Source organism: Gasterosteus aculeatus, chromosome 10 (genome assembly GCF_964276395.1).
Source record: "Gasterosteus aculeatus chromosome 10, fGasAcu3.hap1.1, whole genome shotgun sequence".
In the NCBI taxonomy this organism is placed as follows: Eukaryota; Metazoa; Chordata; class Actinopteri; order Perciformes; family Gasterosteidae; genus Gasterosteus; species Gasterosteus aculeatus.
In genome coordinates this window covers 450,352-467,337 of record NC_135697.1, presented here as the reverse complement: position 1 = coordinate 467,337, position 16,986 = coordinate 450,352, and the positions used below count along the sequence as shown (strand labels likewise).

Here is a 16,986-nt window from a genome sequence, read left to right as displayed (position 1 = left end):
GTTACCTGACTGGGGCCCACAGACCTGTGTCTGAACAAGGAACCTGGGACGCTACTTTGCCCTAAAATAAAAGCCCAAACAGGCAGCTCAGGCATTCCTAAATTACTACGGGTGGATTTTGTTTTTCAAAACAAAGTTCAATTTGTGTCAGCTGATACATTTACAAGTTTCATTTATTTAAGGCAGAGGTCTTCAACAGGGGGTCTGTGAAGGTACTACAGGGAGGTTGCGAAATTTTTGGTTGATAAGACAATTTTTTTTTTTTATTCCCCCACAAATGTAAATGTCTTCAGAATCAGAATCAGAATTTTATTTATGGTCTTTAAATACACATTAACATGAATCCAACATATTGAAGCGAACGGATAAATTGATGCAGAAGACGTTATCTGTCAGTGCGCAACACACACACTCAGCTTCCCTCAGCGGCTCTCAAGCTGCTCACCGGTTCCCTCACAGCTCCTTTCACACTGATACGACCGCGCAGGCACCAGCCAATCAGATCGCCTTTATGCTCACGTCTAAAGAGCGTGAAGCTCAACAATAAAAGATGGCGGACCAAACTCCCTGCTCCACCTCGCCATCTGTTTGGGGGACCTTGGCTTGAAAAACGTTGAAGACCTCTGATTTAAGGCTTTTATCCAACGTGACTTACGTCTTACAATAAGTGCATTCAAGCCCGATGGACCAGAACCAGAACAATAAGAATCAAAGTGCAATGTCTTTACAGTTTTTCTCGATTGCGAAGACACATTTCTTGAAAGCTGCTCTCCTTTTCTCTAAACTGTGAACACAGAACCCAATTTTCAAGCTACGTAGAAAAATAGAAAACACGATGCTCAGACCACAGGACTTCATCCACGTCACAGGCAACGGGGGAAAACCCCTGGCGTGCCATATCCAGGCCTGGCGTGCCGTATCCAGGCCTGGCGTGCCGTATCCAGGCCTGGCGTGCCGTATCCAGGCCTGGCGTGCCGTATCCAGGCCTGGCGTGCCGTATCCAGGGCTGGCGTGCCGTATCCAGGGCTGGCGTGCCGTATCCAGGGCTGGCGTGCCGTATCCAGGGCTGGCGTGCCGTATCCAGGGCTGGCGTGCCGTATCCAGGGCTGGCGTGCCTCCACACCAGGTCACACAGGCAAGTCCTGTGGCTTGCAGGAGATCTACCCTGGTGTAAGGTTGCCGTTCATATACCTTCCACCGCCATGAGGAGAAGAATTCCTCAATGGGGTTTAGGAAAGGGGAGTACGGTGATAAAACCTTGGTTCATATTGAACCTCTCTAACCTGGAGGGCTCTGTGAAAACTCACATTGTCCCAAACAACATCGATGGGATGCTCATCCTGCTGCCCGAACAGAGCATCGCATGCAATTGAGGAAAATGAGGAGCTGGTGAGTGTTGCAGGGCCCCAGGTTGGCGTGACGGTGGACAGCCCCATCATTGCTGATGGCAGCACATAATGTGACGTTGCCACCACGCTGCCCAGGAACACCAACAATGGCCCGATGGCCAATCACATTACGGCCTCTCCTTCTCCTGGTGGGATTAAACCCATGTAGATGTATTCATGGGGTCTTTCCATTGCATCCAGTTGAAAAACCCTCTGTAGAAATAGACATAGTTTTGTAAGTGATACGGAAAAAGTGATTTAGGCCACTACAGTAAATCACTTAGAGTGATCAACATTGGATGTGTCTGGATATATGGCAACCTGTACATAATGGAATCTTTGCCCTTTGACTCACTCTGTAAAGCCGTTTCACGCGCAGTTTGTTGCGCTTGAGGACACGATCAACCGTAGAGAGGCTGACACTGTTGATACTCTCAAAATGTACATGGTCCTCAATGATCTTCTGCTGAATTCCACTCAGTTTAATGGCATTGTTCTCACGGACCATACCAACCATTAGGGTCTCTTGGTGTGGGGAGAACATCCCTGTCCTCCCACCCCCATGTGGCAGTTTTTCAATTCTACAAAGAGAACATGGAGTTACAAAAAATATACATGGAATACTAGGCCTACAAACAGACCAACCCTCCATTACAATACTACAGTACAGTGATGTACTGAAACATACATTTACTTACAGTATACTGTACCACAGTATATAGTATGTCATACAGTAATTGCTGTCAACATTTACACACTGTACTATAATGTAACGGTAATTACTTGTTCTTCTTCTCTAAATCTTTCGGTGGACACAGTGAATCTACTGATGTTTGGTTGTACCTTTTGTCCAGCCTCCCTCATGCTCACATCATGGACAAGAACATGGTCAATCACAGCTCTGATTTCATCAGATATCACTGCTCTTTGTCTTCGCTGACCTCCTCTCACACAAACTCTTCCTCTCAGATTTCTATCCATTATAGGGCCTCACCAACCAGTGCTCTCTGAACTGGCTCACTGTATATGTTCCCTCACATCATTAGCCACACGTGGGATCAATTTTGACTTGTTGTGTTCAAGTGGTGCCACCTGTGCTTTAATTGTGTTTGACATGACATTGTCACCTGTGCTCACCATTATGCAGCACGGGTGCATCACAATGAAAATGTGTTGGCGAGTTGTGTCTAAACAGGTGAAAAGTGCTTATGATTTTGCCAAAAGAGTGATTGATTCAATCAGTGGGTTCAGGCAACTGAGCATTTGGTTCAGACAATAGGGTTTAGTGTTTTAGCAACTAAAGTACATACAGAAGTAAGTGCCACCTCGTCCAGGTGTAGTGGGTAGAGGGCGCTTTTATCTGTATGGCTTTCTGCTGTCGATGGGGAGCTCATTCCACCGTTCACGAGCCAGGACAGCGAACGGTCAGGATTCTGTTGACTTTTTATCTTTCTGTGAGGGAGCAGGAAGCAGATTGTCTGGAACGGAAGGTTTGGCCCCGTTCTGGATGTAGACTGGACCGAAGTACCAATGTTTTGAAATGGATGCGGGCAGCCACTGGTAACCAGTGAAGGGAGCGGAGTACTGGGGGTGAATTTGGGTACGCTGAAGATCCGTCGCTGCTGCATTCTGGGTGAGCTGCAGAGGTCGGATGATGATATTTTATCCAAGTGACAAAAAACAAGGTGAACTATTTGGCTAGAGTTTTACGCTGCACATCTTTTTAAAACAATGTGCACATCTTTTTAAAACAATGAGTGCAGATATATATGAGTCCTCTCATAAAAACACATTCTATCAGTATTATTAGCTGGGTGGACTTGATACAGCCACTCAATTCATCCTCAATGTTGGGCTTGGACCTCCATCTCGGTAACAGCAGCCTGTGGACTTTGTAACATGGGAAGCTCTAAAGTAACTGAATTTCCCAGTGCGTCCCAACTGTAATACCACGCCGAACCACTAGAAGCTCGCGCCCCGCAGTTTGTATCAATTTGAATAATATAATTGAATACTATTATTCAAATTGTGAAGACAACGACCCCAACCCTTATTTTTCCATTCTGCATAAACAACTCAATTTCCTCAGAAATGCAATGAGCTACTTTTTAGCCCAGTAAAATAGACCCAACGCACAGACGCCGTTGTAATAAAGTGTTGCTTTTAGCAGCTTCACATCTCGGCCACATCAGACCGTGAAGTCCGGATACGTGGACCTCCGCTGCACGGATCGGACCCCGTACATAATGGAAATAAATGATTGGAGGTCGCTATCACGAATGGAATTGTCGGGTTTTCGTTCGCAGGTTTACGAATAGAAAAGTTAATTTGTTCGGACTCAAGCAAAACATTGAATAATCAGGAAGTGATCGTCATCACACATCGCAAGAGGCCGCCTGTGACAGCCGGACTCGGGTCGCTCCACCAGGCGACAGAGGAGGACATCTCGCTGCAACATGGCTACACGAGCCGGGCGTCGCTGTTCGAGCGTTAGCTGCTAACATGTGATGGCAACCGGGGCTGGAGGGGCCGTGTAGCACCGCAAAGATGTGCTTTGAATGTGACGCCGAAGGAAAGACCAGAGTGCTGTTACCCAGCTAGCTAGCTAGCTAGCTGGCCGGTCGGCGCTGCGGCTTGACATGAGCCGTTTCCCCTCACGCCGACCAGTGGAACCAATCGGTTCACAGCGGAACGTCAGGGGTGAGTGACACTCGCTTCGGCTGCTACGTCAACAGCTTCGGCCAGCGGGCTCCGGCGCGACAAGAACCCGTTCTGTTGTTCAGCATTAGCCGGCAAGCTAGCTACTGGCTAGCGCGCGCACAAGCTACCCTCCTTGCCCCGATGCGGAGCACCGTGCGCGGGTTTCACTAGCAGCCGAGGGGACGGGGGTCCCTGTCGATGGGCGGCCGCTGAGCCGCTCTGTGCGGCGGGGACTCTTCACGTGTTTACCGGTTAACGGTCCCGGAGGCCTCACTGGCTCCCCGCAGCGGGGTCCTGCGACCTGTCCGCCGGCTGCTACTCGGTGCGGTGCCTCAGTAAGGTCACCTGCCTGCCGCGGGCTCCTCTGCGCGCGCCTACCAGTCCGCTCCACGTTGTCACGGGGCGCCGGGGGGGGGCCCGGGGGGGCCCGGGGGGGCGGGAAGAAGAGACTTTAGTTGCAGCTGGTGCACTCAGTGAGCAGAGCAGCAGCTGCGAGGGACGACCTGTGGTAACGTGTCTACTTTTGCACTTTCATAATGCGTCCCACTGGTCTCCTGTGACTTGGACATGTGTCCCGTTGGACCTGGATGGACCAGCGTGGGCCGCCGTGTCTCCGGCCCCGCTTTGTCTCGTGCGGCCTGCTTGCGATACGGACTCAATGGCTGCGTCCTTATTTCTAGCACGTGATCCAAAGGAACATTAAGTCCTGTTGGACGTTTTGATCACTTTTCTGCAGCACAAAAAGTTGTGCTCATGTATTGTAATTTTACCCGATTTGTATCATAAGTCGTTTTTTAAAGTATAAATAAGGTTTCTTTATCTCCATATTGGTTTGTGTAAAGTCTAGGGTTGCACACTGGTGGGGCTGTTAAAGGCCAGTGGGGCTTAGAAAGCGACAAGTGGATCCGCTCATCCGTCCTCGTTGGGATCCGCTCATCCGTCCTCGCTCATCCGTCCTCGTTGGGATCCGCTCATCCGTCCTCGCTCATCCGTCCTCGCTCATCCGTCCTCGTTGGGATCCGCTCATCCGTCCTCGCTCATCCGTCCTCGTTGGGATCCGCTCATCCGTCCTCGCTCATCCGTCCTCGTTGGGATCCGCTCATCCGTCCTCGCTCATCCGTCCTCGTTGGCGATACCTTCCAGTGTCCATCAGTGGACTACGGGTTGGCTTTACTTTTTCCAGCCACATGGTAGAAATTGTCCGTCTTCGCTAGTCTTCCTTTCCGTTCTGAAAATAGCCGTACTGTGGACAGGGTAGAATAAGTTGACAGTATTTTGTTCTTGGACCAAACAATAGTCTTTGTGGACAACATTAGGTTGGATGTTTGTGGGCCGTTTATGAGAACTCGTATTCGTTCTCTGGTTGCATGTCCTCCTTCTCTTTAAATCCCCTCTTATTGTTTGTGGACAAGTCAATTTGAAGAAAACATTTTGCTTTGGTGTACACAATAGAACATTCCAAGCTTGATTACATCGTCTGCATCTTCACACTAAGAAAGCTTTTCATTTATTAGGCAATATTGTAGGAGGTGGTTTGTTTTGTCAAACAGAGGCAGTTTGCTGATTCAGCAAACACATATTGATGTAAAAAAAAACTTGTGAAAGTAACATTTTTATGTCACAAGTATGACGTATTGTGTACATGTGTTCAAGAACCGTCTTAAAATGATAATGTAGTATTTTGGATCATCCCGAAGCACCTCGTGTCCAGCAGCCCTCTTTAAACATGTCTGTCAGCAGGAAAGAGCAGCGTGGATTTTGGGCGTCGGGTTGCTTCCTCATAGCGGGATGCAAATGTGAGGATGAACGGGAATAACAAAGATTCATGGCTGATTAGTGTCTGTTGCTTCTAGTCAAACATCCACAGTACCGGATTATTGCGCGGCTATATTTATCAGCTGTAATTGGTTTAGCTTTCTAATTCTGAGGCTCTCCTGTGGAGCAGTCAGTGACTCACTGCGTCCCTCCATCTGTTAGGACAAGAACCCCACCTTTACTGACACACAGCCCCATGTAGCTGGACGGGAGGCTGTGTAAACATTTCGACATTTGTACGGGGGCATGTTTGCTCATGAGCAGTTGGACTTTGTTTTATAAAAAGTCAGATTCTTACTTGAATTTAAAGGTTATTTAAATAGTATGTAAATGTCAGCAAACTCAATGACAAAGCAGGTCTTCTCGTGTGGTGAGATATGGATGTCTGCCTCGTCCCCTATTCAGTGGCTGCGTGTGCGTGTGGTGTCTACGTTGACCAGCGTGTACCCGATGCTCTCTGGTCACATGACGCCACGTGGAGCCACTGGCGTGAGCTGTACGGGTCTTCAGTGAGGTGGGAGTCTGCCTGCGTGGCCGGGTCTCCGCTTCCTGGTTTGCATACAATGACTTTCTCAGCTGGCTCGTCGGGCATTAAGACGTGCATCACCTCGGGGGGTGTAACTAGGGTCAGCCTGTCAGCCTGTCAGCCTGTCAGCCTGGCCACCTGTAGAAAAGGTTCACTATGAAAGCGGCCTCCACATGTGCGACCAACAGCTGGAGAACGTTTGCTTAACAAATGGCCTAAACATTTGACTAATTGTTTACTTCAAAACTGGTTAGTTAGGATATGTGACCGTTTGTGTACCAGGGGTCCAACCTCCTGCCCCAAGTCAGCATTTTCATCCAAGTCGCAGGTAGGCACAACAAAATGGATCAGGATCACTAACACTATCCGAACTCATAGGAACGATATGAAGAATGCTCCACAACATCAGGACATGGAGATAAGCAGGGCTCCCCGACCCATTGCAAGCAATAAATTGACTTTTACAGCTTGGATCATTCATCAAGACTGTTTTTATAAGATAAGCATTGAAACAAATCATCCTCTTCTCCCAAACTAGTTTAATTGAAATATTCTACAACACCGGTAAAGTGCCTCGTCTGCATATTGAGCTGGATTCAGCAAGTAGTACCACGTCTTCTTCTGAACAGGACACTGTTGGCTATCTGTTATGAAGCACGTGTGGTTTAAACCTGATCTTAAACAGCCACACATTATATCATTACAGTGTCATAGGTATTGTTACAAAATATGTGTGATCTGGTTAACCGGCTGCGATGGAATGCTTGGATAGAAGTCGTTGTGGTCGCTCTCTGTCCCCGGATGGGCGCAACAACCGAAAGGATCTCTAGATGTGCAAATGCAGCCGTGTGGCCCCTCGTAAATCTGCCCAGGACACAAAGACCACCAGGGATAACTGTATAAAAGACTTTTATTCCTAATAAAACGTGGGAATAATTTATATTTTAAAGTGGCAGCCTCCTAATCCGTTATACTTCCACCGGGAACAATCCATTTACAAAGAGTCCATCTGCAGTCCACGATCAGCCAAAGTTCTGTTAAAACGCAGAAGCGTTAATCCGTATCAATCGTGTACTCCGGGATTTTGATGCCATTATCGCCCAATGACGGCGGCGTGCTCGTGTCTGCGCCACCCGTTACAGCTCCGTTCGTTCTGGTCCGTTTCAGTCCGTCGTCCTCCGTTCGTGTCTCCCTCCCGAATGGTGGCGGCCGTTGGCTTTTTAACACCCACCAACCAAGCAATAGCAATAGACTCGTGAGTTCTGTCGGGGGCAGCAGTCCATGCAACTCCCATTGCCACACAAAGATGATCATGCAATAATAAATAATAGTAAACACACCACAGCAATCAGTACAAATGGCACAGCACACTAGAAACACACCACTTCACTCCTAATCGGCTGACACAGAGCCAAGTGTGTCAAAGTACTGACTCAAGGGGGGCAATACTTCTGTTCTCATTGTTTGTGTCACAATAAAAGGAATTTTGCACCTTCAGAATACTAAACATGTGGTGTTGATCACGAGTCTATTTCAACAGTCCAAAGGTGGGGGGGGTACTCATGCAAGGTATCTGTTAGTCGCAGCGACCAGGTTTATTTAAGCATCATTATTTTAGTAATATTCCACTGCACAATATTTGGACTGTAAATGAGACGTGGTTGCAGTCATTGAGACGGCATTTGTTTTTTAATATTTGAAATGCAGAAGAGTGTCTTGGAGATGCTGCATCGATCACAGTAACCCCGTCCCAAAGCAGTCCCTGCTGTATGGTCCATCTGGCTCTTAATGGACCTTCATTTACTAAGTGAACATCTCGCAGCTTCACTCATCTTTTCAGGCTCGCAGAATTCGGTCAACACAATAGTCAAGTGCATTATTGTACTCTGGTCATCTAAAAACAAAGCGCTTAATTGATGTCAAATACAGATATGTTGTCATTTCTAGGAAAAATCCATATGGCTCTAGAAAAACTATATCTTACTATAAATATCTTGGTAATATCTAGTCTTTGCCAGTCCTACACAGATGTACATAGGATGCAATGATTCTGACAGTGTCTCAGCTTTCATTCAAGTGTACAGTGCATGAGTGGAAAGTGCTTTTCTTTCTCTTCAATCAAATGAGCTCCATACATTCTGCTGATTATTTGTTCTGCTCCTCTGTTTTCAGGAGGATGGCCGAAGGGTGATGTCCAAGAAGTCACTTCCCCTCCAGCCAAAGTGACCCCACTTCCCCCTTTTTTTATTCTCATCTGCACTTTTGAAACCTCCCGTTGCCTGACTTTGTGGGTCCTATCTCAGACAATTTCCCTTTTCTAAAAGGGATTTTAATGGGATGCATACATTCCGCAGCAGGATCATGTGAATTTATTTTAAATTGGAAAATTCTCCTCAGCCTCTCAACCAAAACCTAGGATGTATCCACTTTGAAAAAATCCAATGTGATCAGATATCACCTTCTGAGATTGCCACCTCAGCCTGCAGGAGTTTGACTCTGGTTCTTTTCCACAACCTCATCCGCCTTCTTGTGTCATTGGGCCATGGTTCGCAAGAAGGGTTCTCTTATACTATGCGGTGCTTTCCTCTTTGTAGCCTGGAATGCTTTGCTCCTACTTTATCTTTGGGGTCGTCCTCCTATCGGCCGCCTCGGAGAAGGTGTTGGAGCAGAACCAGGAGGAAAGGACGAGTGGGCCTTGGGAAGAGGGAAAGGAGGCCGAGTCAACCTGGCCGCAGAGGTGATCAGGCTGGCAGAGGAGGTTGAAATTCAGCTAGAGACCCAGAAAGAGCTACTGAAGCAGATTGAAAGTCACAGGGCAGTGTGGGCTCGGCAGAGAGACGTCGGGAAAAGAGAAACTGAGGATACAAAAGAAGTCAAACAAGATGTTGTCCACCAGCCATCAACGCCTCCACTCCCACTCAAAGTGGGCGTGGATGATGTGGACCAAGCTCACGTAAAAAACACACCAAAGCCTGTTCCTACGGTAGACCTGCATCAGGCCATTGGCATAAAGGGAGACATTGCTGAGAGCAATATATTGGCGACTTCTGTCGGCAACCCCGAAGTTGTCGTTCCCGTTTTAGTCATTGCTTGTGACAGAGTGACGGTAAAACGGAGCCTCGACAGACTAATACAGTACCGGCCTTCCGCAGCACTATATCCAATCATCGTCAGCCAAGACTGCGGCCACGCCGAGACCGCTCGAGTGATTGGCTCATATGGGGATCAAGTGACGCACATTAGACAACCAGACCTGTCTGACATCAGAGTTCGACCGGAGCACAGGAAGTTCCAGGGCTACTACAAAATTGCCCGTCATTACCACTGGGCGCTCAACCAGGTGTTCAACACCTTCTCCCACTCCACTGTGGTCATAGTGGAGGATGATCTGGAGGTGAGTGCTGTCAATGATGTGTCCATTGAGATGACTTCCAGGTACTGAATCTTCTCAGAAATGTCTGTACAGGAATGTAGTGTTGACAGACAACTGTAAACCTGCTCGCAGCTCACAGCGGTGACGAGACCGCTAAGAGATTCTTACCTTAAGTTTCCAAAGTAGCAATTGGCTGTAGATGCCAAGGCTACAAGATGGACCGTAGCAGTGAAATGGACTCTTCCTTAAATACACATATTAAAAACGACTGCATGCTCATAACTGCAGCATTCCATTAAATAGAAGTAGACTATTGCTTATTTTACATGCTTTTATTGTGAGCGTAAAGTTCAAGGACCGCCAGGCCTGTTTGTCTCTGCAGGATAAGGGAATCGGTGCGTGTGAGTCGGGTCACCCGGCGCTGTTGACTCTGTAATCATGCTGTGTCTGGCAAGCTCGGCAGTTTAGAAGATGTTTGACGGCCTTTCCATCATGGACACGCCGGTTCCATGATGGTCTCAAGTATTCACTGAAGACTCCTCGACATGGGCCACGGCAGCATGATGCACTCTCACCCGGACCCATCTTAGAGCGTCACAGAGCCCAGACTGGATTCCAGTCGCATCCCTCACTATGTAGGGCTGAGTGTGTTCTGGATCACAGCAGACACTGTGAATAATCTCTATTCACAAGACTTTCTTTCTCTGAGTTGGTTTTAAATGCAATATGGGACACTTGGAGGCCTACTTCGCTTAAATTGTCCCATTTCAACCTACTTTTGAAATCTACACCACACCATTTAAGAGGGAATATTTGGATTCCTCCTTTCCTTTCAGGTAGTAGTGACTTATTGAGTCACTACTACCTGAAAGTCACTACCAGTCTTACATTACAAAGACATGAGTCTTATAAATACAACGTAAGCCTTAAACAAGCAGTGGCCATCCTGATAAAGAGCAGTTTCTAGTTTAGTTTTCAGATGTCTTTGTAAACCTTTTATTCGGTTTAGAAGCACGACTTAAGCTGATCTCATGTTGGCTTTGTTGTTGAAGGTCTTTGACTTATCGTTGTAATAACATCAGCTGGGAACATGCTGACCTCCCTGAAACGAAGTCGGAAACGCAGCTCACTTCCTCCCAGCTCAGACCTGCTGTGTTTGCTGTATTTGTGCTCGTGTTCCCATATTTTAGCCCATAGCTTGTTCAGTGCAACATTATGAATCCTAATAACGGACCCAGTTCTTTTTTGAATGCTGTTCTGTGGTAAAAACCAGAGAGTTATGGTAAATGGTAAATGGCCTGTACTTGTAAAGCGCTTTTCTAGTCTTCTGACCACTCAAAGCGCTTTAACACTACATGACATCACCCATTCATTCACACCCATTCATACACTGATGACATCATTCACCCATTCACACCCATTCACACACTGATGACAGGAGAACCACACACAGTGACACCTGCCATCAGTAACTAACATTCACACACTGTAGTCGCAGCTACAGGAGCCATGTTGGTTAAGTGTCTTGGCCAAGGACACAACGACATGCGGGTTAGCAGAGCCTGGGATCGAACCGACAACCCTCTGATTGGAGGACGACCTGCTCCCCACTCACCCACAGTCACCCACAAGTGTTGAAATACAAGTTTTTGAATGATAGCGATGCATATAAAGTGTGAAGTGTTTTTTTCTGTGGACCGATTTCTGAACTCACCGCTGTGCTTCTTCATTTGAAGGTGGCGCCGGACTTCTTTGAGTATTTCCGAGCCCTGTACCCGATCTTGCGAGCTGACCCCACCCTGTGGTGTGTTTCTGCGTGGAACGATAACGGCAGAGACGCCCTGGTGGATCCATCCAAAGCTGAGCTCCTCTACAGAACAGACTTCTTCCCCGGGCTGGGCTGGATGCTGCTGAAGGAGATGTGGAATGAACTCGAGCCCAAATGGCCCTCGGCCTTCTGGGACGACTGGATGCGCCAACCAGAACAACGCAAGGACCGCTCCTGCATCCGACCCGAAATCTCCCGGACGATCACCTTCGGTCGGAAAGGCGTCAGTTTAGGTCAATTCTTTGACCAGTACCTTCGCTATATTAAGCTCAACACTGAATTTGTGCCTTTTACCAAACAAGATTTGTCTTATTTGTTGAAAGAGAAGTATGATGAAAACTTTAAAAAAGAGATTTACGGCACCCATCTGGTGAGGATTGAGGATCTGCAACAAGGGGGCAGTTTAAGAGGCGCTGCCCCGTACAGGGTGCAGTACTCCACCCGGGACAGTTTCAAAGTCTTTGCTCGAAATCTAGGGGTGATGGATGACTTGAAATCTGGAGTTCCTCGTACAGGTTACAGAGGCGTAGTGAATTTCCTGTACCGGGGTCAAAGGGTGTTCTTGGCTCCACCAGAGGGCTGGACGAAGTATGACGTCAGCTGGAGCTGAGGGGACGTTGCAGACTCTAATGTGAATGGTGTTAAAGAAGGGAGAGACACACCTCTCAGACCAAAGAAGATCAGCAGACACACGAAGGACCTAAAGCAGCGCCGATGGGCCGGGATGGACACCAAGTGTTGAGCCAGACTTAGTTGTTACGAAATGCTTATTCAGGAGTTAAAGGTTTAAGCGCAAGGCGATTCCAACAGAAATACAGCTACTGGCAATGGGCCTTGTTTTGTGGGGCCATTCGTTCCTGTGACTTACTGGCCAAATGCAGTGTTAACGTCACACGCACCAGTCGATTGGGTTAGCTAGTAGGAAACAGCTGATGTGTTTGTCATGTTAAAATACAACTGAGGCCAAACGCATCTCGAGAACTGGTTCATCTTTTTACTGTCAGCAATTCAATTCATGTTGAAATTAATTCAGCTCTTCAGATGTTACTTTTCAATTCTATAGCTAATCACAGGCAGTTTGAGCAAAATGAGAAGCTTGTCTTAACAATTCATAGGGAATACAAAAGCCTACCTAGTTTTGAACATAGTCACCGTATGAACTCAGCCGGTGGTTAACATTAAACACATTATTTCAGTTTGGGCTGAAACGGAAGAGCAAACGCCGCTAGAACAAGCGTCCAGAAAGCAGGACGTGCACATGAAGCGAGGCATATTCTTCCCAGATTACAGTTCCAACAAACTTCAGGAGACCTTCTAGAATCCCTGTCCACCAATGAGCAGGGAGGACATGACATGCTGCGTATTGCCTGTCAAAGCTTCCAGAAGATGACCTTCAATCCGCTGACTTGGCTTTCCGTTATCGTCTAAACACTAACTGTGAGCACATACGCCGCCTTCATCAGTTCAAACATCACTAGGTTTTCAAGCTTAGGAAATAATGAGGGAGGTGCCAGAAAGTAAAAACACCAAAAACCTATGAGGCTTTCAGGGCGTAGCAGATGTTTCTAGGTGCTGCTGAGCAGCGGGAGGACGTCCGTGATCTCAGTGGGGAGGCCGACGCATGCTGCACTCGTTGGGTGGACCTGACACTGGTGTGCGCTTTGTTAGAAGCATACTGAGGCCTTTACAGTGGACGTTCCCTCTAACATTTCTGAGCTTAAACTCATCAGTGTGACGGTCGAAGATAATTTGCTTCTACCCGAGGGTTTCTAGAAGGAAATGGTAAATATCAAGGGTTGAACTTTAATGGTAATGCTATTTTGAAATCATTTATTGTCTTGAACTTAAAGTTCAACAAGTTTATCGTCTAAAGTGCTGACTGCTTGTGATCCTCCCGAAGCCCTGATACAAGTAACATGTCATGGTGTCAGCTTGGGTTTGTTGAAGAACCACTGATTGTTCCACCAGTAAGAAAGCTGTGCAGTGGCTGGAGTGGTTATCACTGTACTGTATTTAGCTGTAGGAGATTATCCACGGTTCGTTTGATTCTCATTTCTATGGTGATGTGTAAACCCACTGTCTGGTGTTTATAACTTCAATACTATAAATAAAATCAACTATTTTAATTGTCCGTGTGCGCATGCACGTCATGAGAACGGCTTGGAATACTTTGTCTGTTGGTTACTGTATCAGTAAGTGTCTTATTTAGGGCTGTCTATAGATTAAAAAACATTACTCGCACATTTTGAAATTCATTAATCTCGATTAATGAATGTTGTTACGATGTTTTTAATAAATGTTTTTCTTCTAGAGACTAAATCTTAAAAATAATGAGTAATCACTTTAGAAAGCGTGTATTTTACAATTGTTCTATTGTTAATGTTTTAAACACAACTCCACACGTTTGATCATCTTGGAGGCAGAATTCCACCGGGGGGAACGTCGAACTAGCGACTTCCTGTTGTCCTCGTGCACTTTGCTCTCCATCATTTACCCGCTGTGTTTGAGTCCAACAATCTCCCCACATCTAGCAGGACGTTTTCAGACCACGTCTGGTAGGGACACAGTGGGGGTCCTCTGCCGACTGAGCCGCGCAGGGTAACGTTAGATGTTGAGGTGGAAGTAAGCTAGCTTAGCATAGCTTTAACTGGTCCGTTTGACACGTGGAGTAATTCCTCTGCATAGTTCTCCGCTCTGTTTTACTTCCAATGCAAAACGCAGCCAGCAGCCGCTTCCTTTCCGGGGTCAACTTCTGCGTTACTTCCGGAAGTAAACCAACGTACGTTAACTGCGCATTAATGTCGGCCGCATTAATCACATAGATTAATGCGTTTCTGTTGACAGCCCCAGTCTTACTTGTTCTTTTAAACGACAAAATTAAACCCTCACTCAAGGTTTAAGCTTTTTTCAAACTCAACTGTGGATCCGTTCTTCGGAGAGGACATCAATCAAGACAGTCAGAAAAACAGCAGCAAAGTAAATGTCAATTCATTTATTTTGCAGGGACAGTTCACAACAATCAACAGTTGTACTGTAAGTGAGCCAGAGAGGCTAATTTTCATCTGAGGCCAAATAAGGCAGCCTAAAATAAAACCAACAAACAGCATAAGAAAAGTGTACGACAACAGAGCAGACATGACATAGCAGAACAAACCCACCTTCAGTACAAGCACATACAGCGGGTACGGAAAGTATCCAGACCCCTCTACATTTTCACTGTTTCATTTTATTTCTCATTAATGTACACTCGTCACCCCATCTTCACAGAAAAAAACTGAAATGTAGAAATGTATTAAAAAAGAAATATGAAAGATATGAAATATGACATGGTCATAAGTATTAAGCAAATTTTGATTTTACAACGGCAAATTTCACCAAAAAGCGACAAGTACCTGGGGAAGTGTGGGAACAGGACACAATCAGACTGGTGACACATGAAGGGCAAGGAACCTGAAACGAGCGCAGAGTTCATTTCCAAAATAAAACAGGAAGTCACAAAAACCAACATGGAGACGGGATAAAAACTCAACTTGACATACAGGTGTGACATTACCCCCCACCCAAGGCCGAATACCAGGCGGCCTTGGAATAAAAGCCCTGAATGAGATCCGGGTCTACGGTGAGGCTAGGAGAGACGCATTGGTTTTCCTCTGGGCCGTATCCCCCCCCAGTCCACGAGGAACTGCCTGCCCCGGCTTCACCGTGTAGACGGGCCCCCGTCGATCATTCCAGCGGGTGGGGGTGGCTTGGGGTTCGGCATCATTGCGCTTTCCTTGACTGGCTTGATCTTGCTAACATGAAACGCAAGGTGTACCCTGAGGGACCGGGGCAGGCGCACCGCTGCTGGGTTCATTATCCTTGAGATGGGGAACGGGCCGACAAAGCGTGGAGCCAGCTTTCGTGATTCAACCTGTAAGGGTCGTTCCTTGGCCGGGGTGATATACAGGTGCTGGCCTCCTCCTGCGGTCTGCTGCTCTTTGAACTCTGTCCCCTGTCGGATTAGTGTCTGGCGTGCTGCTGCCCAGATGACAATATAAACAGTGGTGAAAGCTTTCAGCTTTTGCCCAATGTGAATCTGTAGATTCACGGCATCGCTGGTTTTTGCATGCTGCCCCGATTTTTTATGGCGTACGTCCCTGGCTGACTGGGTATGTAATGTCGGAAGGGGCATTTTCCTCGTAAAAGGATAAGACGTTCATCCACTGTCACCTGTGGCCCTGGGTTTAACATCAGTGGAAGGAGCTGCACCCACCTGTTTCAGACATCCCTGATGCGGGCAAGCTTATCAGAGCTTGCTCTGGTATCTCTGTGGCAACCCCGGGTGAGGGAGGCCAGCTCCCTGCATAAAATAAGCGTCTCAGAGGCCGGAAGTCCAAAACAAAAAGGGTCCTTTTAATAATAAGGCCAAAATAAAGTAGAAGTAGGGCTCCAGCGCTGGGCTAGTGACGCCGGTCTATTCCGCGCCTCCTTCGTCCTGTGAGGGGGAGAGCAGAGAAGAGGGGTGAGTCTTCTGTCCTCCCCTCGAGTCGGTCTCCCTCCCTACATGTATCCTCCACCTGATTACCTGATCGCTCGCAGGTGTGACCAATGCCACGTCCCCAGTGGCTGCAGCACCTGCACAGGATAATTATTACCTCCCCCAATCAGAGCCTGGAGATCTGCCTCCTGTGCTCGGTTCCTCCCCCTGGTCCACCACACTCTGTTGTCAAATCTGATAACTCTTGATATCATGTGAAAGTGACAGTGGCCTCATTGAAAATAGCAAAAGAAACACAATTCATTGCGGACGACAAGTGAAAACCCCATGTTGCACATGGATCCTCTATTCTTCATCATGTATGGCAAAAAGCACAGCTCTGTTGTGCTCTGCACGTAAATATCTTATGCCAGAAATCATCGACGTTATGTATTAAACATGGACTAATTCAAATGGAGATATTACCGGGCATTTGCACTGCTGACGTCACTATGAAATGCTACGCTGTTAGCCTAATCCCCTGCAAAGTCAAAATGACGGCAGCAGTGTCACAGATTCGAGGAAACATACATTCTACATGTCACGCACGTTGTTCCACGTCACGTGCAAAAAACTGTTTGATTCCCAAACACTGATTATAGGGACCTTGGGGCCTAATAGAAACGGTACCCTACGCCCCCTAGTGGTAGGAGGTTAACAAACAACAACAATAATACATATAATTACAGACCTTTTTGATTATCAACTTTTATCTATGGATTGTCGAGAGGATAGCATGATATGCAAAATTTATAATGTTGTTATATGACTTTTTAAGGACAAGAACTGTTAAGGGTTTAGGATAAGAAAAGGGGACACATAAATCCAAAATGTTTTAAT

The 16,986-nt window shown here is 47.0% G+C and overlaps 1 protein-coding gene and 2 long non-coding RNA genes across 7 annotated transcripts; 1 reads left to right on the top strand and 2 right to left on the bottom strand.

Moving 5' to 3' along the window:
- Window positions 1-295: 295 nt before the first annotated feature.
- On the bottom strand, window positions 296-4,446 carry LOC144383522 (uncharacterized). Of its 2 annotated transcripts, XR_013450952.1 has the most exons (4): window positions 4,338-4,446; window positions 2,699-3,026; window positions 1,744-1,969; window positions 296-1,601 (listed from the first exon to the last, which is right to left on the bottom strand). It is a non-coding gene; the product is annotated as an uncharacterized LOC144383522 (long non-coding RNA). The 2 variants fall into 2 exon arrangements; XR_013450951.1 differs by lacking the exon at window positions 4,338-4,446 and having other exon boundaries at window positions 2,699-3,438.
- Window positions 3,405-13,756, top strand: mgat1b (alpha-1,3-mannosyl-glycoprotein 2-beta-N-acetylglucosaminyltransferase b). 4 transcript variants are annotated; one of them, XM_040188663.2, is made up of 3 exons: window positions 3,405-4,088; window positions 8,602-9,823; window positions 11,539-13,756. In XM_040188663.2, exons 2-3 carry the CDS (start codon window positions 8,972-8,974, stop codon window positions 12,238-12,240), a joined length of 1,554 nt encoding a protein of 517 aa, XP_040044597.2. In that variant the 5' UTR covers window positions 3,405-4,088; window positions 8,602-8,971; the 3' UTR covers window positions 12,241-13,756. The 4 variants fall into 4 exon arrangements, with proteins under 4 accessions (XP_040044597.2, XP_040044598.2, XP_040044599.2 ...); XM_040188664.2 differs by lacking the exon at window positions 3,405-4,088 and adding an exon at window positions 4,481-4,596; XM_040188665.2 differs by lacking the exon at window positions 3,405-4,088 and adding an exon at window positions 4,568-6,757.
- Window positions 13,757-14,607: 851 nt separating this feature from the next.
- On the bottom strand, window positions 14,608-16,324 carry LOC120826518 (uncharacterized). Its single transcript, XR_005713260.2, has 2 exons — window positions 16,195-16,324; window positions 14,608-16,104 (listed from the first exon to the last, which is right to left on the bottom strand). It is a non-coding gene; the product is annotated as an uncharacterized LOC120826518 (long non-coding RNA).
- Between the last annotated feature and the right edge of the window lie 662 nt (window positions 16,325-16,986).